This window comes from Labrus mixtus, chromosome 16 (assembly GCF_963584025.1).
Source record: "Labrus mixtus chromosome 16, fLabMix1.1, whole genome shotgun sequence".
Lineage (NCBI taxonomy): Eukaryota > Metazoa > Chordata > Actinopteri > Labriformes > Labridae > Labrus > Labrus mixtus.
In genome coordinates this window covers 24,760,772-24,785,553 of record NC_083627.1, presented here as the reverse complement: position 1 = coordinate 24,785,553, position 24,782 = coordinate 24,760,772, and the positions used below count along the sequence as shown (strand labels likewise).

At 40.2% G+C, this 24,782-nt stretch overlaps 1 protein-coding gene and 1 long non-coding RNA gene across 3 annotated transcripts in view; one reads left to right on the top strand and one right to left on the bottom strand.

Moving 5' to 3' along the window:
• The first annotated feature begins 7,182 nt into the window (after nt 1-7,182).
• Nucleotides 7,183-24,782, top strand: part of fbxl2 (F-box and leucine-rich repeat protein 2) — a 21,383-nt gene continuing 3,783 nt past the window's right edge. Inside the window, exons 1-12 of one of the 2 annotated variants that reach the window (XM_061059478.1) lie at nt 7,183-7,721; nt 12,980-13,041; nt 16,487-16,541; nt 18,431-18,505; nt 20,470-20,564; nt 21,015-21,179; nt 21,957-22,083; nt 23,265-23,339; nt 23,460-23,587; nt 24,117-24,177; nt 24,265-24,309; nt 24,660-24,716. In XM_061059478.1, the coding sequence (XP_060915461.1) occupies nt 7,692-7,721; nt 12,980-13,041; nt 16,487-16,541; nt 18,431-18,505; nt 20,470-20,564; nt 21,015-21,179; nt 21,957-22,083; nt 23,265-23,339; nt 23,460-23,587; nt 24,117-24,177; nt 24,265-24,309; nt 24,660-24,716 (975 nt within the window). In that variant the 5' untranslated portion in view covers nt 7,183-7,691. Of the gene's footprint in view, nt 7,722-12,979; nt 13,042-16,486; nt 16,542-18,430; nt 18,506-20,469; nt 20,565-21,014; nt 21,180-21,956; nt 22,084-23,264; nt 23,340-23,456; nt 23,588-24,116; nt 24,178-24,264; nt 24,310-24,659; nt 24,717-24,782 lie in introns of both variants that reach the window. The other variant, XM_061059477.1, reaches the window with a different exon arrangement.
• The window catches only part of LOC132990938 (uncharacterized), a 24,982-nt gene continuing 23,881 nt past the window's right edge, over nt 23,682-24,782 (bottom strand). Inside the window, exon 3 of the long non-coding RNA XR_009676130.1 lies at nt 23,682-23,758. This is a non-coding gene — a long non-coding RNA (uncharacterized LOC132990938). The remainder of the gene's footprint in view (nt 23,759-24,782) is intronic.

Here is a 24,782-nt window from a genome sequence, read left to right as displayed (position 1 = left end):
CACCAAAAATGGAGCTTATCCTTTGAGCATTAAAATCTTAATTAAGGTGAGCTTTCCTTTCTGTTAGGCCAAACTTCCCTTCATTGGGGTGAGTGTGTGTGTGTGTGTGTGTGTGTGTGTGTGTGTGTGCCTGTGTCCCATTTGGTGAGGAAGATAAAGATGGATGACTAAAGCCCATAGAGAGCTCTCGCATTGTTTGAGTGAATCTGCATGTGAAGATAACAGGACCACATAGCACCAGTCTGTATTAACATCAATGCACCTAAAGCAACATTAAGACATATAAAACCCAGATTCAATTGTATCATTGTGTGCACATGCTCTTGCTTTGGTATAAAAACATTCTCTTGTCTACTCAAGTTAAATTTGCACATCTATACATTTGCATAACCATCAAAGGCAAGTGATTAATGCAACATTTGTAATATGACTGCTTTTTTGGCAAGTGAAAACCTGACTTTCAAAATAGTATAACACCCAATATCACGATGGATGTTATCCAGTTGTCGTTGTAGATTATTTCCAGACTGTAATGGACAAGCCTGAGTGACGTGACCAATTGGTTTCTGAAGTGCTGTTTTGGAAGCCTATCCATAGCGGTCGCCATATTGGAAATGCTGACTCTAATGAACTTTAGATCAACCTAACAACAAGCAAAGAGCTGTAACTGACAAACATGGCTACAACATGGCAGCTTACAGCAGAGTCTGGGACACCTCTATATATGCATAACTCGCATGTATCCTTCATAAAATCAAAACAAATATTTACCCCAAGTACAGGGTTAGCTGTGTTAACTAATCAGACCACAATCAGTTTTTGTACCAGGCTTTAAACACGTTCATTTCTGCTGTCAAAATGAAGAAACGATGGGATGTGTATGGGACTTGCAGGTTTTTTTAAGATAGCCTCGAGCGGACACTTGAGGAACTGCAGATTTTTGCATTTCCACATCGGCTTCATTTTCAACACCGCTTGCCGCTTGGTTATTTCCCACTTATGTCTCAGCATTTAAGACAACTTGGTCAATTTTTCAAGTCAAATGTTGTTCATCTGCACTTTCATGACATCTGGAAACGTCCCCTGCTGAAGAATATCATGGACTTGAGCTTGTATAGCGCTAGTCTTCTGACTTCTCATAACACTCGCCGGCTCTTACACCTACCCCTTCACACACAGAGGCTGCTATGTAAAATGACCATCACAAAATAACTAATACCATTCATACACATTCATACACTGCCAACGAAATAGAGGGAGCTGCTTAAGTGTGGAGCTTGGGGTTAAGTGTCTTGCCCGAGGACACATTGGACATGTGACTGCCGGACCTGGGGATCGAATCACTGACCGACTACCAACTGATCCACAGCCGTCCTGTTCATGTGATCAAAGTTTCCATAAGATACAAAGTTCAACTGATTGTTAGTGGACAAATATGTATGAAAAATACTTTTCTAAAGTAAGAGTTGATAACCATGTTCACTGTAAAGACACTCAAATGCAGATAAGAATACTGCTGCAAAAATGTTAACTATAAAATACTTTTAGTATCATAAAAAAAGACTTAAAATAGAAAGGTCAGGTGTGCAGAATGATGGTTCCTGTCATGATGTTTATTACTGCTTTAATGTAAACAATTTACATTTTACAGTTGTAGAGGGCTGCTACTAAAAATAACTTTCATTGATAACTAATCTAGTGACCTTTTTTTATCTATAAATGTATTATTGTTCCTTTGTTTGGCTATTAGTACAAAAAAGGACATAGGAGCATACCTCAAGTTAAAACATAATATGTGTCAACCTACTTACTACCTTAAGAAATACCTGTATAAATAAATGTATAATATATTTATAATGCCTGTATAATAAATAACATTGGAATTTAACCACTTTCTAGCCACTGTTATGTTTGCTGAGATGTGGCTGAATGCAAAGATTGACTTCTGAAAGTTTGAAAGGGTACATTAGGAAAGGTGTAAAGAGGCTTTAATGCTGTTTAAACAACATATTTGAAAAGCCATTTTACATTTAGCCAACAGCAAATATTAGAAGTTTGCTAACGTTACCACTCTCTTGCTGTAATCACTGCCTTTTCCGTTCATTTGGTTCATGTAAACTCAAAATAAAGACTTTAAGAAAAAAACAACTGAGAGCACATTTTTAAATGAAAAAAAAACATTGGAGGGCTTCCTCAGGGAGTGACACCTTTAATGAGAAATCACACTTATTCATATCTCCTCATCCCACCTTTCCATTTTCATTATTCTCCATGTTCCCTCCGGCCCAGTGGAGACACCTATGCTGCTGCTGCATTGTGCCCTTAAGTCCCTCACTGATGTTTCTCCAATTCTCAGTTTTTTGTTGTCACATTTTTTCACCCTGCTCTCATGCACGTCATTCTTTCACGTCTTGATCAGAGGGGTCTGGATAGGTAGGCGGGTATCCTGACTCAGGCACGGAGGTCTATTTCTGGAGAGGTTTGAGGGGCCATGGAGGAGAGGGGACTGAGATGGCAGGGAAGAGAGAGACAGTGATTCACACCTGCACCATTTCAGAGAAGCTGGTGAGAATTATGTTCCTGCAGGTGTCCGGCTGGGGGTGGGAGGGTGAGGGGGCACATTCAGACTTCACACAAGTGTGTTATCTCATAGGACTAATAGACAACACCCATAAGACTATCTGAGTTCTGGAAGTAAACACACACTTACAATACACAAAACCACAAAATTGAGTATGTGTGAGACCAATGACTTCCTATGTGAGACATGTCCTGTCAGAAAGAGTGACGTGTAGTGCAGGTGTGTGGTTGAGTCAGAGGAAATCAGTGGTCACACTGGGGCAGTCCAGTAGAGCTGGTATAATCTCCCTGGCAACAGCCTCCCTTGACCTCCATGAGGTGGTGTATAGAAAAACAGGAAGAGCTTTAAAAGTCAAGAGTTGAAGATAAAATCAAGGAGAATATATTTTGAGAGAAATAACTGATTGTGACCATACTCTTTGTTATATTATTTTCAAATACCCAACATTAAACCACCATGAACACTAAGCAAAGTGATAGTGGCAAGGAATAACTTCATTTTAACAGGCAGACACCTCGTACAGAGCCAGACTCATGTTGAAGAGCCATCTGCTGGAACTGTGTCGGGGTTGAGAAGAGCTAGAGGGAGACGCAAAAAGAGAGAGACGGATAGAGACAAACAGAGCAACAACAACAATAATGAATATAGATTTACAGCAACAATGCCAGTAATATGGTAACAGCAGGGTATTAGCAGGAACAAAAATGTATGATAACATACTGATCATTCTAATGTTAAAATTAGCGACTAATATTAGTGAGAAGAGGACTGATATAAGTAATTGTTGCAGTTAAAGTCGAACAGCTCTTAGATTCACTTTAATATTTGAATAGCAAAAAGCAAATAATAGAGTTTGATTATATAGTTCAATCAATGAAGCAACTTGACTAAAAGTTGTTACCAAACAACACATCAACATTTTCCTGAACACTTACTGCTTAGTGTATGTCTCCATTTAAAGAAGAATTTAAGAATAATTCAAATGTAATTTGAGGATAGACGTCCATCTTTGTGAGGTTGTCACAATCTAGACCTGTGGTTCTCAACTGGTGGGTCGGGACCCAAAAGTAGGAAGAAAAAATGCTGTCAAAAAGTCTATGAAGCACTTTTTTTTAACAAGTTTGTTTGATTCAGTTTCTTTGTTCTATCATGTTTTGTACCATCTGAGGTCAAAACAGTTTTTTATTTAAATAAATCTGATTGATTGAAAGATATCAGACATTTGGGTCAGGATTTTTCTTGAAGGAGTGGTTGGTGGGTCCTGAGGCGCGACCAGTTGAGAGCCACTGATCTAGACAACAGTTTATGTAACGTTGTTAACCAGTATTCTGATAACCTGAGGTAACAGAAGTTAAAAGTGTGAGTGAGCTGTTGACCTTCATATCAGCAGTCTTCAAATCCCTCTTGTTCAATCAAATGACGTGGTCGAAACCATTTGCTGTATAAGTAGTCCTCGTGAACAGACTGTATCACCAGACAGAAGGCTGTGTGGAAACTGTGTTTGATATAAGCAGCGTCACTGTGATTAACAAGACACATTCAACACTGAGCTGACAGCCGCATGCAGAGTCAGAACCAGACGAGTACCGAGCTATTCAAAGAACTTTGATAATCAATTTGACTTTTGATGAGAGATTGTTAATAACCATGCAATGCGGGGTGAGACGCTGTGGCACAAGGGCTGAAATAATGACGCAGGCAGATTGAAGTCGGCATTGAAGCATGAGCATTATGAAATTTTTGTGTTGAAACCACATCGAACAAAGTGTTTTTCCGCTGAGTCGTGCCTCTCCCTACATTATAGATTCAAACAACAAGCTTCTGAGATAATCTATCCAATAACTATTACATGACTGTGTCTGCAGACAACAGTATTCAAATCTTCTAGTGTTATTTACATACATTGTCCTAAAGGTTGTAACTCTGCTCTGAAACAGTTGATTTTACAAATGCTTTGGGGCTGCAATCCCCATCTGACAAGATCCACCAATCCAATTTAGATACCTTTTGCTCATGGTAGAGTTCATTCATATGATGCGTTTGACAGTGTTTATGCTCTGCAAAAGGTAACTGAGTGTGGTGGTTAGCATTGCCAACCTCACAGCAAGCTGGTTCTGGGTTTGAATCCTGCCTGAGGACTCTCCCACGTTCTGGCTTCCTCAGATTATATTACTGTCACCATATATTTTCAGGAATGAACCACAACCACTCTCTCCCCTCGGACTAGCCCTGAATGCAGCAGCTAGGCTTCCCCTGAATTGTTGACCTCTTAAGAGCCAGCCCAGGTGGTGGGTCTTGGTCTAGTGGGCTGATTGTTCCAAATTTAAGACTTAAGTCTAAAAGGAGATTTGCCATCAAGGTCAAATTTACTTTGGAATGATTATCTTGAGGAGATATGTAAGGCATACAGGATCAGTGACATTGAAATATTTGTTTTTTTGCTTTTCAGTTTTTTTTTCTTCTTTCTGCTTCATTTTTTTATTTGTTGCTTTTTATTACTAAAGCCCATCTTCTCTGTTTTCTCTTTGCATTTTAACATTTATTACTGGTGCCGCTGGTCTTGTGTCAGGCCATGTTGTGAGTGTACTTTGTTGCTTACTGAGTTTTGCGATTGACTTGTTTTTGTGCATTGCTTGTCTTGAGGTTATAACAATAATAATAATAATAATAATAATAATAATAATAATAATAATAATAATAATAAAAGCAGGTTTGGCTGAGTGTAGAAAGCAGTCTGTTCATTTTATTGCAACTGGATAAGAGTGTTCCGTCTGTAAAAAATAAATATGACTTTAGATTATGCTGATAAAATGTAACGCTTTCTCTCCTGTTGTCATTCTATTCATTGTTCTCCAGATTTCATTGATTAGAACACATCTTCAGTTCTTTAAAACTTTGAATGGTCATAGTCATTGGTGGCAAGGTTCTGGTCCCACAGTGATATCTCATGAGAATTCCTGGTGATCCCATGTCTATAATTAACAATACCTGCAGAAGGTGCATCGTCTAAAATAACTTTTGTAGTTTGTTTACTTGTTTCAGATAAATGAAGAGTAAGAAGAGCTGAGTGAAGTGAAAAATGTACAAATTCGAGTAAAAGGATCTCAAAAGCTTCTCTAAATGCATACTTGCTATATTGGAAGAGTAAACATAGCACATCATGCAAGATGAAGTGGGATCAGGCCTGTTGGAGACGAGCGCCCTCAAGCGGTGGATGTTAACAACTACTGTAAAGATGTTTTTTTTATTGAGGATGTGTAACTCTCACTGTAGTCTGTCTGCAGTTGTAGCTACTGGAGATATATTCAAAGCCTTCGTAGCAAAAACAACAGCGAAAAAAACACATTTCCATATGTGATGTGAAGGTTCTGCATGAACTCTATACCTAAGTAATAGTACAGAGGTGTTAAAAAATACACTTAAAGTAGGCCTATTAAGTAGCCTAGTTGTTAAGCAGATTTAAAATTAGAGCTAGGAATGCATGGCCTATAAATTGATGAATGATAATGCATAGCTGTTGTGTTTGATTAACTGGGGGAACATTTAATTATTTATTTTTGAAGTTTGGCTTTTAAATCTTCAATTTCGTAAAGTTGTTTGTATTAATTATCAAGTCCTTAAAACACTGAACAAATGTTGGTCTACCTGTCAGTGCAGTAGAAACATTACTCCAGCTTTCTCTATTAATCAATGTGCTAAAAAAAGAGGGAAATATAGGCTATTAAAAAAAGGGGTCTGTTTCTTGAAAGCAACAAACAACATTAAAATGGCTACACAAGAATATGGAATATTTAACAGTAATAGGCTATACCCTAACTACATAGCTGTCACTGTGAATTAACCCTGTAACAAAACATCCACTGTTCATGTAAATAAGATCACTTAACCACATCTTATTTCCACTTACTAAATCTAATAAAAAATAGCCTATAGCCTAATATCCTCCTTATCTGACATCTGTATATGCACACTGTCGTAAATAGGCTACCTTATGTAGCCTAAGCCTAAATTAACCCATCTGTTAGCCTACCTAATTATCTAGATTTATAAGGCTAACCTTTTTTAATACCACTGCACTAGGCTATGACTTAGGCCTATTTAATTTGGTACATATTAGTCTGTATGTAGGTATATGTGTTTATTTATGATCGAGATGTTAAAAGATAACCTCACTGCATTGAAAACAGTCCGAATCTCTCATTGAAGCAATATGAGGACACCCTTCACCAAATTATGTTAATATAGCCTATTGCATTAGACAGGCTACAGGGTACATGTTTTTTTGGTGTGTGTCTGCAGTTTGAAGCCTTTATATGGCAGTGTCACTGATCTCTAACGCAGTGAAAATCTTTGACCCTGGATCTGGCGTTAACAGATGCGAGTGTTTCCTTCCCTTAATCAATCCCGCCGGTTCGTGTCAGGTCAGGCCCGGTGCTGCTGTGGGCGAACCCCGTGACTGCCTTGGTGTAAAATCTCCAGAACAGACACACCGTTGTCGCTATTCCCCCCAAATCTCTGCAAGACCACCACAATCAAAACAAATCGACCACGCGTGCTTTTCCCGCAGCAATGACGTCACGTAAACCCCTCCCCTTTCTCCGCAAGTAAACAGAAAACGTAAAGGGAAAAAACGTCCGTGTCAGTCTTGATACGTGTGTCCGATGCGGTGGATAGAAAGTGAGACGTGAAATTGGAGCTAATTTCGCGTGTTTCTTTTGTTCTGTTGGAAGCAAACTTGTCTATTTGGGGGGCCAGCTGACTCGGGGCTGGAGCGATGAAGGGAGAGGCGGAAGTGAAGTCACTTGACAGACCGTCCATGTTATTATTGTTATTTTTGTAGCCCTGCGATGAGACGGGCTGGGGAGCCGTCGGTCTCCGAGACAACCACCGCTGACGTTACCGCAGGCCGCTCCGGACCGACACCACCACCGCCCTCGCTGACCCGGACTCAGGAGCCTCGCTGACGGCTGGGGGTGGGAGGTGGGAGGAGGAGGGTGTGAGGACCCAGCTCCAGCTCGGCTCCTTCACTACACCCTGGCCGACCAAAAAATAAAACGGCGTTAAAAAACAATAACGGTGTTCGTGAAACGGGGACGGTGCCGCCGCAGACATGAACGGTATCACCAAGGGCCGGTTCGAGGTATGACAGAGGGAGTGGACCACCAAGCGGTTAAACTGTTTGTTTCAAGTAGACGTGGGAGTCGTGGGCTTGTATAAGCGAAGTGTGTTTGTGTGTGTGTGGTCAACCGTGTTCCCTTTTTTTTTTTTTTTTTACATGCAGTCTGAATCCGAGGCGTTTTGTTGGTCAAGGGTAATCCAAAATCCTGTTATTGTCCTGCCGCACCAGTAGTCAGCGACAACATGGAGCTCAGGACTGCGGGACACAGGAGGGCTGTGGCTGAGGAGAGTCAATACATCAGGGCCGAGACTGGCTGGGCTGGCAGGCACTGTCGCCTGAGGTTACAGGCTTTTTGGGGGGTGGGGGTGGGAGGGGAGGTCTGGGGCTGCAGATGGAGATTTAGACAAAAAAAAGTGTAGCAACATTCAATTAGGCAGATAACACTACAAAACAAGTGACACCTCCTGTGTTACCTGTGAATGACAGATGCCATTGAGAGCTATGGCATCTGTCAGGCTATGTGTTGTCATGTTTCCTTTTCATAATCTTTCTATATTTTCATGACAGAGTTGCAGGAAGGTGGTAAACACACACCTCTTTGAGGTGTTAGAGTTCAGTGCTCATCTGCAGTGGGTGGAATAATGATTAACAAATTAAACTTCAATACAAGTGGATATATCCAAAGGTAAAACAAAAAACCTCCATTACAAGAATAAGTCCTCAAGTTTAATTTTAGTAGAGATTTAGAGAAAAGTAAACCTTAATAGATTCCTTTCAGTTTTATAATGAATCACTGCAGGTTATTGCTTGTTCGTTATGTTGTAGTTGTGTTTGATGCTGTAAATGAATCTTCTTTACATATTGTTGTGTTGTATAATCTTTTATGATAGATCATATTTGAGTAATGGCGATGGGCCCTGTTTGTAAAGCCTCCATTTTCACAGTAACTGTGACTAAAGCTATGAATATTTAGTCTTTATATTATGTTGAAAAGTCTGAGTATGAAATAGCAGGTGGAAAATGTAGGCCTATACTTGAGTAACCTAGATCACATCTCATAATGACTTTCAACTCTGCTTAGCTGAATGCATTTCTACAAATTGCCCCAGAGTGCAAATCCATGCTAAATTCCAGTGGTATAATAATTATAATGTTTTGCTGTGTCAGCGTTTTCTCTGTAATTGTGTTCCAGCACTAAATCAGCTCCGGTTCAACTGGTCCCCTGAGCTGTGTGAGCATTGTTTCTCTGGAATATCATTCACACATTGTTGAGATTCTTTCTTGTTTGACTTGATGGTACTTGACTTTCAGCGTCAGGTGTGCAGACGCTGTAAGGTTGCCATGTCTCCTGAACATAGTTGTGTTAAGAGTGAGTGAGTGAGTGAGTGAGAACAGAAGGCGCTGATGTTTGTTGCCTTGTCGGAGGATTTCTCAACAGAGCTGTAAGCTTCTTAGACGTAGATGAAAACCATTGTATGGTGGGGAATGAGCTTGAGAGTGGGGGTAATAGAGGGTAAGTCTAACACCTGAGATAATACTTTATGATGAACTTGAAGTATTGCTGACCAGGAAACACAAAAAGTGCCCCATATCTTATTTCAAGATATTTGTTTCAATGTAGCCATTTTTATACTCTAAACTGGATCCATGCAAGTTAAAAAAAATAATAATAATAAGATTTGCACACTGTAATGCTCTGTCTAGGAATAGGAGTATGACAGTAGAGAGGAACTCCCTGCTTGGGAATGCTGCTCTGCTGGCACAGGGAACGAGGGCACCAGAACACTGAGGTGATAACTTTAGTGAAGTGTGCGCACCAGAGATGACTTTGAACCTCGCTGTCATAATGTCACAACCGTGGCTGAGATTACACACCACATACTGTTCATGCCATTCCACCTGGTGAACTCTTCGATGAAAATGTCTGAAGGCCAAATGCCCTTTGTGGTTGATCAACATTACATTTACATTAAGCAGGTCGTCATAAAGCTGATACTTATAGATCATGACATATTTTTTAATAATTTGATCAGTTCTCTAAAAGTAATAGTGATAATATTTTACCGCAAAGTTCCAGAACTCAAGGTAACACTTCTTGTTTTTAGACTTATGGGAATTATGCATGTCAGAGTTCATTTCAGGTATTTGCTAGTTCGGTGCCTTCCAGTGCTTGATGTCTAAAAATGCTAAAATAGAGAACTTTTATGTCTCACAAAGGTGTACAGTACCAGACTATCTGCCCTACACAATTACAGTAAACATATGATACATTTGGTTATTTAAACCACACCACGAGGGGATTATTTGCCCCTGGTCTTTGTTGTGTAAAACCAACTTAGCTTTGCTTTGATTGTGTGCAACTGTGTTTGTTGAGTGGGGTCAAAGGTGAGTGATGTGTTACAGAGGTGGTTTGGAATTAGGTCTAAATTTAGTCCTAAATCCTAAGCCACCTCTGGCTTTCGAGAGAGACACTTCCTTAATGTGCCGAAGGCCTCGTTTGTTGACATGGCATGTTCGTTTCCCAACATTCAGTACCCAGTCAGTATTGTACTATTAAGGTCAGTTTTACTTCCAGTTTACTCAATTGACAAAGCTCTAAATATAACTGCAGCTGACAGCCACATGATAATGATAAAGGCTTTATTTTCAAGTGCTTATTCAGAGGTAGTTGGACCAAAGCCTTATGGGCAGGCTGGGAAAACGTGTTATTCAATACAGGTTATGTGGGAACCACTGATGGAAACAGTTTATGTATCACAAAGCTGTTATTGGATGAAGCTTCAGATCTGTGTTTGGAACCACTTTGTTTCCTGAGCATGGAGGTTAAAATTCAAACCAGCTTGGTTAATTATTTGCCGGACCATGACTGGACCACCTCCCTGTCTTTTGTGTTTCGACCCCACTTCCTCTCAAGTGGCCTTTACTTCCTCCCTCTCCTGTCACTCTCTGATTTTAATACTTATTTCATGGCTTCATTTTCACCTTGACTACAGCACAAGTGCTTTGTTTGTTCTTCCTCATGTTCTCCCTTTCTTTCCTCTTTCCCCATCTTCCCTTTACTTTATTGCTTTCTCCTTTGAGGGACTTGCATTGTTCAGCTAGCGAGGTGGATGCCAAGATGGAACATCAGAATCAACCTTTTGTCCTGCTGTACCTTTTCCTTGCTCTTCTTTGTGCTTTCATATTTTCAGTGTTTGCCCATGACACAGCAGGGAGTCCCCCTCATTAGACACAGTTGCTGCGATGCGTATCACTAGCAGGATGCATGTCTGCATAGGCCCTGCGAATGTGGGTGTTTGCTGTAATTTAAATTCATGGCTGAATACGTCCCACCTGATCTAGAATGTTCTGCCTCTGTCTCTCTCACAGAAAGGTCTGACTTGAATCACCTGTGTGTGCTTGAGTGTGAGTATTTGTGTGTGCTTGTGTGTGTGTCCCTCTCAGCAGATGGCCAGACATCCAGCGAGTAGACTAATTGAGATAAGCATGCCAACAAGCTGACCAGGCTAACAGAATTATAAGCTTGTAAGGAGGGGACGTGGAAAACCAAATGTAGCTCTGGCTTGTTTTATAAGCCTGGCTTAAGGAAGCGATAGCTTCTTTCTCTTGCTGGTTACTGGAAAGGTAATTCAAGGTTATAGTTTCATTAAAGGAGAGATTCAAAATGTTTCAGGTCATGTCAGGTCATGCTCATTGAGGATTAAGTTGGTCACAGTTACTCCTCCTTTCATCCCTTTATAAATGGTGTATTCAAAAATCAAGAAAGACAATGTTCCTATTTATAGGCAAAAATACTTCTCATTAGGGCTGGGTATCGTTCAAAAATTTTCGATACCGATACCTTGACTTCGATACCGATTCTTAAAAACTACTTTTTTATAACAATTTTATAAAATCTAAACAAAAAAAAAATTATATTACCCCTTATGAAATCTTTAGTTTTATTTTTCAGCTCCATGGCATTAAAACAGTCAAAGCAGTTTCATAACATGAGAATATAAACCATTTTACCACAATGTGGTTTAACAAAAGTTGTCTGTTTCAACGCTGTCTGTTTTGACCCCACTGCCATTTTTCTAAATTTCATGATGCACACTGTAGTCAAGCCTCTCCCCCGACACCCCGTCTGGTTAAGCGGTATAATAGTGTGTCAATATGTGGTTCATATGCACAATCCCTTTTTTATACTGTAATACTGCGATATAATACTGTTACCACACAAAGCAAAAAAAAAACTGAAACTGAGATCATGCCACCCACCAATAAAATGAGGTTTCAGAAGGGTGGGCATATAAAAAAACAAAATATCTTTAAAGGTCTAGTCGTTTTAAGAATACATTGTCTGCCCCATTTTTCCAATTTCCTATTAATTAAAATAAAAGAATCCTTAAGCCTCAAATTACAGTAGATCAGGTTTTTTCCTTGGACCTGTCCAAACTTGAACTAGAACCCCCCCCCCCCCCCCAGGACCCACACACTTTAAAAAGATTAACATTGGTATTCATTATTTTCATTGATCAAATCCCAACAGAGTAGTCCTACAGACACTTTATTTACTAACTATCCAGTAAGTATTGTCCTTATTTTAGTTCATGTGTGCAACTGTCACTTGGACTTTCTGCACCGCGAAAGTCAAGATGGACTGAAACGTCTGCAATATATTTATTGTCTGTTAAGCCCCATACTTTGATTCATTTAGAAGCGTTTTAATCAAGACTCCAGTCTGTACTCCTTTGTTCTCTTTGTGCCTTTCTTGCTGCACCCACATGATTGTTCCTGACTACCAACACCAGAGAGGAAGACAAACTTAGGACAGTGTTTCAAGGCGCAGTCCCAATACCTGTGAGCCATTGACAGAGGTTTGACTCTACTGTAAAGTAAAAAAATATGCCCAAATAGTGTATGATTATATGAGAGCAAGGGGGCAGTAACTTTTGTTTACCGGAAAATTCTGGAAAAGTCCTTTTCAGTTATCGGGAAACTTTAATATACCGAACAATAGCACTCTGCCAGATGTCTCATGGGTAGAAGGGAACATTTAGAGGCCAATATGGACTGAAGGAACTATTAAAGCTGTAAATAAGAATTTAATGTACATTTGGGATATAGAGAATTGTTTTACAACTACCTTGTGAAAAAAATTGAACGTGTCCTCTTAACACATTTTGAGTTGGCAAAAAGAATGAATGTCCCCAAGCCTGTTTTAGATCCCTGATGATGATAATATTGTGTTTTAATCTCTGTTTCTTTGTTGTTGTTTTTATCATGTGTGTTGGCAGGTGTTCTCAAACAGTGATGAAGCCCCCATTAATAAGAAGCTCCCCAAAGAGCTTCTTCTTAGGTAAGATTAACACACACACACACACACACACACACACACACACACACACACACACACACACACACACACACACACACACACACACACACACACACACACACACACACACACACACGCACGCATGCGATGCTACACATTATACCCAGGGATGAGGACTTAGGTCAGGGTTACTCATAATCAGAAGCAGCCTTGAACACTTATGTGTAGGAGTGTGTGTTTGTTGTGTCACTAGTTGTGTGTGTACTGTGTTGGTGTCTGTGTTTTTCTGGGGTGTATGTTGGTCACTAGTCTGAAATGAGTGTTGGTTTACTGTGTGACCTACAGACCAATATTTTGTCCCAGATGACCCAAAAATCTGACATCACAGGCGTCCACCTTCCCCTCTGGTTTCCATGTGCTTATGTGTTTGTGTGCACCTGCATGTAGCTCTGCAGACATATTAGGTGCACTGTTTGTTTGTGTGGGTTTGTGTGTGTGAAATGCTGCTGGGCCTATGCACACTGTGTGTGTGTGTGTGTGTGTGTGTGTGTGTGTGTGTGTGTGTGTGTGTGTGTGTGTGTGTGTGTGTGTGTGTGTGTGTGTGTGTGTGTGTGTGTGTGTGTGTGTGTGTGTGTGTGTGTGTGTGTGTGTGTGTGTGTGTGTGTGTGTGTGTGTGTGTGTGTGTGTGTGTGTGTGTGTGTGTGTGTGTGTGCTATAAATAGCTTGTCTTAGCTAGTGGGGAATTCCGCAGTGCTGTGCTCTGCTGCTGCTCCAGCTGTGCTCGACAGAGACCACCAGTACACCCGTTATCACCAGCACTACTTTCACTTTCATAGGTACCCTCACACCCAACAGCTACAACACATGACCTACTGTCACATGTTTCAGCCATGAGGAGGACTTTTTGTTATGGCAGTAAATCTTGTTTTTAAAGCATGGAAAGTGGGTTGACAGAAGCTTTTTATGCATTTCTAATTTTGTTATGCCCTGTTACCATGGTACACAGCCAGGGACATTATGTTGTTCCAGGTGCATTTGTATAAGGTAGGTATAAATCTGTGAAAGAAGACATTCTGAAAGCCAAAATCATATATAGACAAAAATTACATTATATTTATATCTAGAATGTAAATCAGATATTCCCCACAAAGAATCATACAAATATCTGATGTTAAGAGAGGATAAACCTGATTTAAAAAAAAAAAGTAATTAATGTTCTAACACTCAAATTAAGACACTTCTCTGATTTGTCTCTAAAATATTTGGGACAATTTTACCCGTTGAGGCATTCAAAGTGGTTCCAAAGAAATAAAGGCTTCAACCATATGGAGATTAGTTTTTCAAATAAATAAATGACGTTTTGTGTCAATAAATATGCATTTTTCAACTGACAGCTCAAGTCCTAAAGATATTGAAATGAAGATGTTTATTTAAAAGTCAATTTAGGTTATTTTTAGAAAGAGCTGCTTTTATAAAAAAAAAAAAAAAAAAGACAAGAAAAGGGGAAAATATCACTAGTTGGTCAAACTATTTAGAACTCTTAAATCCAATGTTGTTGTTTCTTAAGATTCTTGGCCATAAAAGTAAATCATACATGTGCAGTGTATTGACATGTATGTTGCCATATGAATACTTCTTTTTATTGTATTTATTTTGTAATTTTACAGGAACATTGCATATTAATAAACATTTCTGTAAATATGCCAGAGTTAGCCAAAAGGCTAATTTACATCTGTTGTCCCTGACTTAATGATCTATATTTCCTTTACTAGTAACATGATTAACAAGTAATCTCATAAACATATGATGTTGCATGTATCACTGAGGAAGCCTGGGTACCTGGCTGGTTTTTGTGTTTTTTGCCTCTCAGGTGCTGCATCAACAACAGCTGCTAATTAGGCCAGCGCAGCACAGTTATCCACTGTGATTTAGAAGAAGCTAGTCTGACAGGCTGACGAGCCTCAGAGAGAGTTCAGTGTTGTTCAGGGTCTCCTTACCCAGAAGCACTGACTCAGTACCCTCCCTACCACCACCAAGATACACGTCTAACTGGAGTTACTATGGCAACTAGTCATGAACTCCTTGTGAAGGCTCCACTCTCTCTTATGTAGCTATGCTTGAAGGGCCAGGTGAACATTTTGTCAACAAACAGTGTTCCATTAAAATCCAATTACGCACCGTGGTAGAAAGAATGGGCATACAGCGGCAGGACTTGACGGATAAATCTGAGGCTGCTAAACTCGTTTTCTTCCCTGTCAGTGTTTGGAGGCAGCATCCGAGCATCTTGTGTGAACTAAAGTGAAAAGCATACTCATGCTCTGAATATGGCTGTGTTATATCATAGCCTCCCCTTTCTGATGTTCATGTCAGTGATACAGCTGTAGTTACGTTTAAACAGTCTGTCTTTACTTGAGCCTTTTTTTCTTTTTCTTTTTCTTTTTTTTTACTATTATGCGTTTATGAAGTGCAGGTGTCAAAGAAGTTAACAAGACTCAAAAGAGCCGGACTCAACAAATCAGATTGGCAGATTGCTTCCGTGTGAGTGTGATTAACAGAATTCTTCTGTGATTGGTTAAAAGGCCTCTCGCTCACACATAATGGAAAGTCAGATTGTATTTGATTAAAACAGACAGCCAATCAATGTTCAGCGCCACAGCCATTAACCAGTTATTAGAAGGGGGATCAATGAGCGCCTGCTTGATTGGTCTGCTTCTCTGGTGGCCTGGGATCACCTCAAGGTGTGTGTGTGTGTGTGTGTGTGTGTGTGTGTGTGTGTGTGTGTGTGTGTGTGTGTGTGTGTGTGTGTGTGTGTGTGTGTGTGTGTGTGTGTGTGTGTGTGTGTGTGTGTGTGTGTGTGTGTGTGTGTGTGTGTGTGTGTGTGTGTGTGTGTGTGTGTGTGTGTGTGTGTGTGTGTGTGTGTGTGTGTGTGTGTGTGTGTGTGTGTGTGTGTGTGTGTGTGTGTGTGTGTGTGTGTGTGTGTGTGTGTCTTTGCCTTTGCATTGCTTGGTTGATTGTATACATGTACTCTCTGTCCTGAGACTCCAGTATAGATATGTCCCAACAATACCTCAGGTTTTCTATAGATCTGCCGTTTAAGGCAGTAACAGGCCGTTTATTCACAAGTAGTCCATGTTTTGTTTTTTCTGTGTGTCCCTCTGTAAATGTATGTATGTCTGTCCCATGCTGACTGTGGCCTTGCCTGTCTGAGCGCCAGAGATTACTCATTGGCAGATTAATGGATTGAGCTGACCCAGTAGCCTGCTGCATGCAGCCCTTTGTGGCTGATCGGGCCCATAGCTTTAAACACTCCCCGTGTGGGGCTCTTCTGCTTACCAAACATAGGGGATTGTTCTGTTTTTTAAGGACATTAAATCACACCAAGCATATTAAATCACACCAGAGCATAGCTGTTGAGAGATCAACTCAAACAACCCTCTTGTTTTTCTTGTTTTGTCTCCCTTTGTAGAATATTCTCCTATCTGGATGTGGTTACACTCTGTAGGTGTGCCCAAGTATCCAAGGTAAGCATTTTTCTCTCTACACCTCCAAACCGCCCACTGTATGCTAACACACTCACTGTTTTCAGAGAAAGCATGAATGTCTCCAAAACCACTGTATAGTTAAAGGAATACCATTACTGAATTCTCTAGAAATGTCTATAATATAGTGCCATCTGCTGGTTATGTGCAGAGGGGACTGCGGTTAAGCCATAGAGCATTGCAGCTGAAAGCCATTTATGAATGAGCTTACTGTGAATAATAACCAGAGCTCAGCAGGTTGACTGTGAATAAAGACCTGCGCCGCTGCTTCTCTTTAAACACCTCCAATACATTTAGAATTGTTTTAAATATTTTCTGTGGATGTGAAGATTAAAGCACATGTAGTATAATTCTCTCCACTGTATGATACATATGTGTTGACCATTAACATGTTTCTGATGAGTCATTGGAAGATTTTGTGCCTACCTTAAGTTCCAAACATTGTGATCTCAAATTATCAGAAGGGACGTTCCAGTACATTTTTTTTTCTTCCTGACACAGACTCTGGTACCTAGACCGGTGTAATGGCAAGAGTGGGTACCCTACCCTGCTGGGTACCCTGCCAACCACGCTGTTGTTGTATGTTATCTTCACAAATACACTGACCCTAAAAGTAGTTGAATTTTTGGGTCTAATGGTTGTAGTATCAGGTTGGTGCATTCTCTGGCATACTCCACACTGAATTTTAGGCTGTATCGGTGGCTGATACCAATACAGGTAATAGAATAACAACGTTTTTCATCAAATATTTGTGAATAATACACATTACAATGTCATAGTTAGTCCCATACGTCAAAGTTTTCCTGTTTATAATGACATCACACAGAGAAAAGAAGCCAGTCCTTACAAAAGAGCCTCCAGACTGCCTTATGAAGTGAAAATGCAGCTTGTGCACCTGCCCCCCCTGAGCAAAGAAACAGGAAGCCGCCATAGTTTATACTTACAAAGAGCCATACTAAAAAGTGCTGTACAGAGGAGGTTGACCCGCGGTAGGGTTGGGAATCTTTGGGTGTCTCACGATTTGATTTCAATTTGCGATTCTTGGGGTCACACTTTGATTCAGAATCTATTTTTGATTCAAAATTACTCTGGATTCATGGATCCAAAATCTATTTTTGAATTAGTACATACTTCAGGATCTGCTCCAGTCATCTGTGAGACTGGTTGAATTTACTGCGGCTCCATTTCACATTCTACTGAGTTAGAGAGCTAGCCTTAGCACTTGGCAGGGAGTGACTGATTAGCCAAACATTTTTTGGGGAAGTTATGAATCCATTTAAGAATCTCGATTTTTACATAAATCGATTTTTTCTGCTCACCTCCTAACAGGCAAAAATAAGAGGTACCTCATTGCCACTGTGCTGCTTTCCCTCCAGTGGCTCCCTGTCTGCTACAGGATTTAATTAAAAATGTTGTTTTAAAGTTTTAAAGCAGTTATTGGGTAGGCAACGCCTTACTGAAGTGAACCGGTCAATGTTCCCACTCCAGCCAGAGCAACCAGCTGCTTCTGGGTGTCCCCAAAACAAGTCTCAAAGTCATGGGGCGACCAAGCTTTTGTGGTAGCTGCCCCAAACCTGCGGAACAGCTTAGCACTCCAAATGAGATCTGCTCCCACTCTTGAATGTTTTAAATGATTTCATCTCGTTTCTCTGGCTCTCTTTTTAAGATGAGAATGTTTTATCCCAACAGATTTGACTTTTACTATCATTTGATGATGTTTTCATCTCAGTAGATTTTTATTATTATTAGTTACATTGTTTTATGATGCAGTCTTGTTTCCTGTTTTACCGTTTTACTCTGTAAAGCACTTTGGTCAACCCTTGATTTAAATGTACTGTATAAATAAAGTTGACTTGACTTGACTCTTTTAGGCGTGGAACGTCCTGGCTCTAGATGGCAGTAACTGGCAAAAGATTGACTTGTTCAATTTTCAGACAGACATAGAGGTAAGTGGTGTGTTTATGAGAGAGGGAATAATGAGAAGAGCCAAGTGAGTGTGTGTCTGTGTATCTGTATGTGTCTGTGTCTGTGTCTGTGTATGTGTATCTGTATGTGTATATGTATGTGTGTCTGTGTATGTGTATCTGTATGTGTCTGTGTATGTGTATGTGTATCTGTATGTGTATATGTATGTGTGTCTGTGTATGTGTATCTGTATGTGTGTCTGTGTATGTGTATGTGTATCTGTATGTGTCTGTGTCTGTGTCTGTGTATGTGTATCTGTATGTGTATATGTATGTGTGTCTGTGTATGTGTATCTGTATGTGTCTGTGTATGTGTATGTGTATCTGTATGTGTATATGTATGTGTGTCTGTGTATGTGTATCTGTATGTGTCTGTGTCTGTGTATGTGTATCTGTATGTGTCTGTGTCTGTGTATGTGTATGTGTATGTGTCTGTGTCTGTGTATGTGTATATGTATGTGTGTCTGTGTATCTGTATGTGTCTGTGTATGTGTATGTGTATGTGTATCTGTATGTGTCTGTGTATCTGTCTGTGTCTGTGTCTGTGTATGTGTCTGTGTCTGTGTCTGTGTATCTGTATCTGTCTGTGTATGTGTATGTGTATGTGTCTGTGTATCTGTATGTGTCTGTGTATCTGTATGTGTCTGTGTATCTGTATCTGTCTGTGTCTGTGTCTGTGTATGTGTATGTGTCTGTGTCTGTGTATCTGTATCTGTCTGTGTCTGTGTCTGTGTATGTGTATGTGTCTGTGTCTGTGTATCTGTCTGTGTATGTGTATGTGTATGTGTCTGTGTATCTGTATGTGTCTGTGTATGTGTCTGTGTCTGTGTATGTGTATGTGTCTGTGTCTGTGTATCTGTATGTGTCTGTGTATCTGTATGTGTCTGTGTGTGTGTGTGTCTGTGTCTGTGTATGTGTATCTGTCTGTGTATGTGTCTGTGTATGTGTCTGCTTCTGTGTCTGTGTCTGTGTATGTGTATCTGTCTGTGTATGTGTATGTGTCTGTGTCTGTGTATGTGTGTGTATGTGTCTGTGTCTGTGTATCTGTCTGTGTGTGTGTATGTGTATGTGTATGTGTGTATGTGTCTGTGTATCTGTATCTGTCTGTGTCTGTGTCTGTGTATGTGTCTGTGTATGTGTCTGTGTATCTGTATCTGTGTCTGTGTATGTGTCTGTGTCTGTGTCTGTGTATGTGTCTGTGTATCTGTATCTGTATCTGTATCTGTCTGTGTCTGTGTCTGTGTATGTGTCTGTGTATGTGTCTGTGTATGTGTCTGTGTATGTGTCTGTGTATCTGTATCTGTCTGTGTATGTGTCTGTGTATGTGTCTGTGTATCTGTATCTGTGTCTGTGTCTGTGTATGTGTATGTGTATGTGTCTGTGTATGTGTCTGTGTATGTGTCTGTGTCTGTGTCTGTGTATCTGTATGTGTATGTGTATCTGTATCTGTCTGTGTATCTGTATGTGTCTGTGTATCTGTCTGTGTGTGTGTGTGTGTGTGTGTGTCTGTGTATGTGTATGTGTATCTGTCTGTGTATGTGTCTGTGTCTGTGTCTGTGTATCTGTCTGTGTCTGTGTATGTGTATGTGTCTGTGTATGTGTCTGTGTCTGTGTCTGTGTCTGTGTATCTGTCTGTGTATGTGTCTGTGTATGTGTATGTGTCTGTGTCTGTGTCTGTGTCTGTGTCTGTGTATGTGTCTGTGTCTGTGTCTGTGTCTGTGTCTGTGTCTGTGTCTGTGTCTGTGTATGTGTCTGTGTATGTGTGCTTGCCTATATGTGCTGCATGCGTGTACTTGTTGAGTAGCATTATCCAGCCCGAAGCTTAGCGTTAGGTCACTGGGCTTTGGCGCCAACTGTGACGTCACAGCTGATCCTCTGTCCTCCGTGGTGGCCCAAGTCATATCACTCTCTCCCTCTCTCTTACTCTCTGTCCCTGCGTCTCTCAGGGCCGAGTGGTGGAGAACATTTCCAAGCGATGTGGAGGCTTCCTGAGGCAGCTGAGCCTCCGGGGCTGCCTGAGCGTGGGAGATGCCTCCATGAAGTGAGAATGTCTCTTGAGTCTGCTTCTTCTGCTTTCCCTAAAGTCATTCTCTCGTTGGTTTTATTATTTACTGAAGTGATTATGTTTCAAGTTTAAGCAGCTTTTGTCTCTTCACTCCCAGGGGAGTCTGTGCTAAAAACGTTTCAGTAGCACTTTTACTCTGTCCACAAACACACAAAGCCAAAAATGGAAGATGGAGTGCTCCTCTTCATCTTCTCATTAACATGATCTAGCTTGAAGAATGCGTTCTATAAGCACTTGGTTTAAGAAGCACAAGCTCTTATCTCAAGTTAATTATAAAAAAAGTACTGTAGCTGTACAACAACCTCCCAAGGGTGTGTAGATGACTCTGTTAATTGGCTCCTGAGCAGCTCACAGCATCTGACTACTTACTTATTCACTGAAGCAACTCCAGAGTAATTCCCCATTTACTGTTCCACTGTTTCCCAGGACGTTTGCTCAGAACTGCAGGAACATCGAAGTGTTGAACCTGAACGGCTGCACCAAGATCACCGACAGCACCTGCCTCAGCCTCAGCAAGTTTTGCGCCAAACTCAAACAGCTTGATCTCACGTCCTGTGTGTCGATCAGCAACCACTCCCTCAAAGCCCTCAGGTAGCTGCCACGCCATCGACATAAAGACCCCTAAAGAGAGTCATTCTTCATTCCTCGCACGTTCTCTACATTATGCACACTGTGTTGTGTTACTGAACTCTTTAGTAGACATTAGGTATTTTTGAGACTATAGTTATATTGGAGGAGGAGTGCTGCCAAAAGAGTGATTTCTTTTTCTGCTGAAATCAAATCACCTCTTTCAAGTTGATCTGTAACGTTATGTAACATCATCAACCAGTTCTAAGGCCAAGCATTGTCTTCTCGACTCTGATACAAATAGTGGTGATGATGATTGTTTTCGGTGTGATATGTTCTGTACAGAAAGTTGTAGCAGGGGTGCATATCGAAAAACATATCTGCAGACACAAATAGGCCTTTGATCTCCAATATTGGCAAACTTATATTGGGCCTTTTGTGAAAGGAGTGATGCAAACGATGCCAAAGCATTTTTTGCTTTATATGTTCCCTCAAAAAAAAAAAACTGTATTCATGCAGATAAGAAAAAACATAAACACATATCAAAAACGTCTATATTATTCTGATATCGGCCACCTCATTGTTGTTCAGTGAAGAAGGTGATACCTGTACACATAGTCAGAGGATTGTTTTCTGTATATTATGCACTAGTTAAAAAAGTAATGATTTTGGCAGGCATTTAAAATCTGATACATGGGGCCCTTTTGTGAAGTATTGTAATGTACTACATGGCTCTATTAGGCCGTCATGTTCACATGTGTTTCTCTTCTTCTTCTCTGCGTTATGTGTGTGCTCTCTCAGCGATGGCTGCAGAATGCTGGAGATGTTGAACCTGTCATGGTGTGACCAGATCACACGCGATGGAATCGAGGCTCTGGCTAGAGGCTGCAATGGCTTACGAGCACTGTTCCTCAGAGGCTGCACACAGGTACGGTGATTAGAATGCAAACACACAAGCCCACTCACAAAACACAAAGGCAAGATTTTCTTTTTCTTACAGTGAGTGCTTGAGGCCTTCTGAATTCGTATTTTAAGACATTAGAAACCTTAAGATGAAGATTATATATAAAATACTCACATGCTGGATTGGTTGAACGCATTTCACCTTTTCAAGTCGCATGTCAAAGGGCTATTAATATTATTATTTTATCTCTTTTAAATTTCTTACATCATCTTACATCTTTGGTTCTTCTGGTTTCAGTTCATATGATGGTTGAGTTAATTATCAATCAATCAATCAATCTTTATTTGCATAGCACCAATTCATAACCATTTTATCTCAAGACACTATACTAAAAGCAGGTAAATAATAACTCTTTGTTGTATTACCTACAAAGATAATATCATAATAAAATGATGTTGCTCAGGTTTTTTGTTTGTTAGGTTCTTTTGTGTGTGTGTTCTTGTGCTTTGTTAGAATGTTTTGCTTGTAGCTCCAAAGCTTTGTAAATCTGTGTTTTTAGAGGTACTATATACAATTATTTCATGTTTTTATTAAGACGTTGTGATACATGCTGTCAGAGATCACCCTTCACAGGTTACTGTGAACACGTTACTTTGGGGCTTCTCAATATGCAGTAGCTGTGGAAAAATGTTCACAACAACTCTAAACAATTACCTTTAAATGTATTGCTGTTGTTTTTTAAATCAAAGAAAATAATCCGATATACCCCAGAAACCAATTTATTTCCCACTTCTGAGAAATGGGTTTCTAAATTGAAATATGCCCTTTTCCTGCTTGCTGCTCTTTACAGTGTAGATTTTCCAACCTGTGGGTTATTTTTTTTAATCTCATCGGTTGGGGTTTTTGTTGATGTAGAGGTTTGTCTTGGGCTGGCATTTCTGTTTTCTTCTGCGTCTGTGGAGCCAATATTTTCTTCAGGCTGTGTACTCAGCTTGTTGTGGTTTTTTTTAACCAAAGTTTTGTCTACTTTTCTTGCTTGGAAAAAAATACCATTAGGCCCCCATGACTCATCTTTTTGGAGTCACAGGGGACAGGTTTGGCATGTGACTTGATTTCATTCATTTGGAAGAAACAAAGTTGACATACATAAATAATTGATCCAGGTGTTTGTTTATTAATATTTCATATATTTTATTCTTACTCAGCTGGAAGACGGAGCATTGAAACACCTTCAGAAGCACTGCCCAGAACTCACCACCATCAACATGCAGTCTTGCACAGTAAGACAAACATTTATTTGTGGGATTCAGGGGGGAGAGGGAGACGGACAATAATGCATGAGGGATTTGTCTGTTTGCCTCAGTAGTTTTTTGTGATTTCTGTCTTTTTCCCTCCAGCAGATAACCGATGAAGGCCTGGTCAGCCTGTGCCGAGGTTGCCACAAGCTACAGATCCTTTGTGTGTCTGGCTGCAGCAACATCACTGATGCCTCCCTCACTGCGATGGGACTCAACTGTCCTCGACTGAAGTGAGAAAAAAAAACACACATAGACATGCACCTATTCTTTCACAACAATTTAATCAACAGTTTGCTGTATTATCCCCAAAAAAATGATTAGACCCTGTTCACACCTGGTTTAAACATGTGCCCTGGATGATCCAATCACAAGTGGACAGCTGTGAGTACAGAAGTTCACACCTGGAATTAAAATGCTTCTCCACGAGTCTCCAGTGACTTTTTGTGATGGGATCTCTCTTCCTTGATCTAAATACAAATCAAATTAACTAAAAATGTTGTTTTCCCATTGAAAGGACAAAAATGCAATGTCCCACTGTGACAAAAAATTTGAAATAACAGATTTTTATTGAACGGATGGATTTTGATCTGACTTTGATACATGATTCGACACAAAAAAACATTAAAATGTATATAACCCCTTTTCAAATTCGACTGCTATCTAAAGGTTTCGATAAACCTTGGTAGCATACCATTCTTTAACTATACAACCCAAGCCGGGTCTTCACAGGGTGTTTTTTTTGTGTTTGTTTGCTCTCAGGATCCTTGAAGCTGCACGATGCTCCCATGTTACAGACGCTGGCTTCACTGTGCTCGCCAGGGTGAGTTTCTGTCTCATCTTCTTGTTCTCTTATTTTGGGTCACGTTCAATATTTCTGATTTGAATGATTTATTTATTTTCTTCACAGAATTGTCATGAGCTTGAAAAAATGGACCTAGAAGAATGTATTTTGGTAAGGCAATTGGCAGTTAACTCGTTATATATTGATGTTAAATCTGGAAGAAGTCTTTGCTTTACTCATCTGGGTTAGAGAGTGACACTTTGGAGAAAGACATGCATTATTCTGGGAATTGTGGGTAGATGAGGAAGTAAAAGAAGAGAGCACTTGTTTTAATGAGCTTTTTTAACTAACTCTGGCTCAACAGTTGTGTTGTGCATGGCCTCTGTCAAAAAGGACTAATAAACTTAACTAAAAAGCTATAGCAGGATACAAAGTCAACTCAAACACACAACACATGCTTCTAAAAACTATAAATTATACATGAGATGTGAGACTAAAAATCAATCTGGTCCCCTCCTCAGGTGACAGATAACACCCTGGTTCAGCTGTCTATCCACTGCCCGCGCCTGCAAGCCCTGGTAAACATTTACAGTTCTGTTATTATCAATGGTTCTTTCTCCTGCATTCCTGAATGTGTGTGAAGC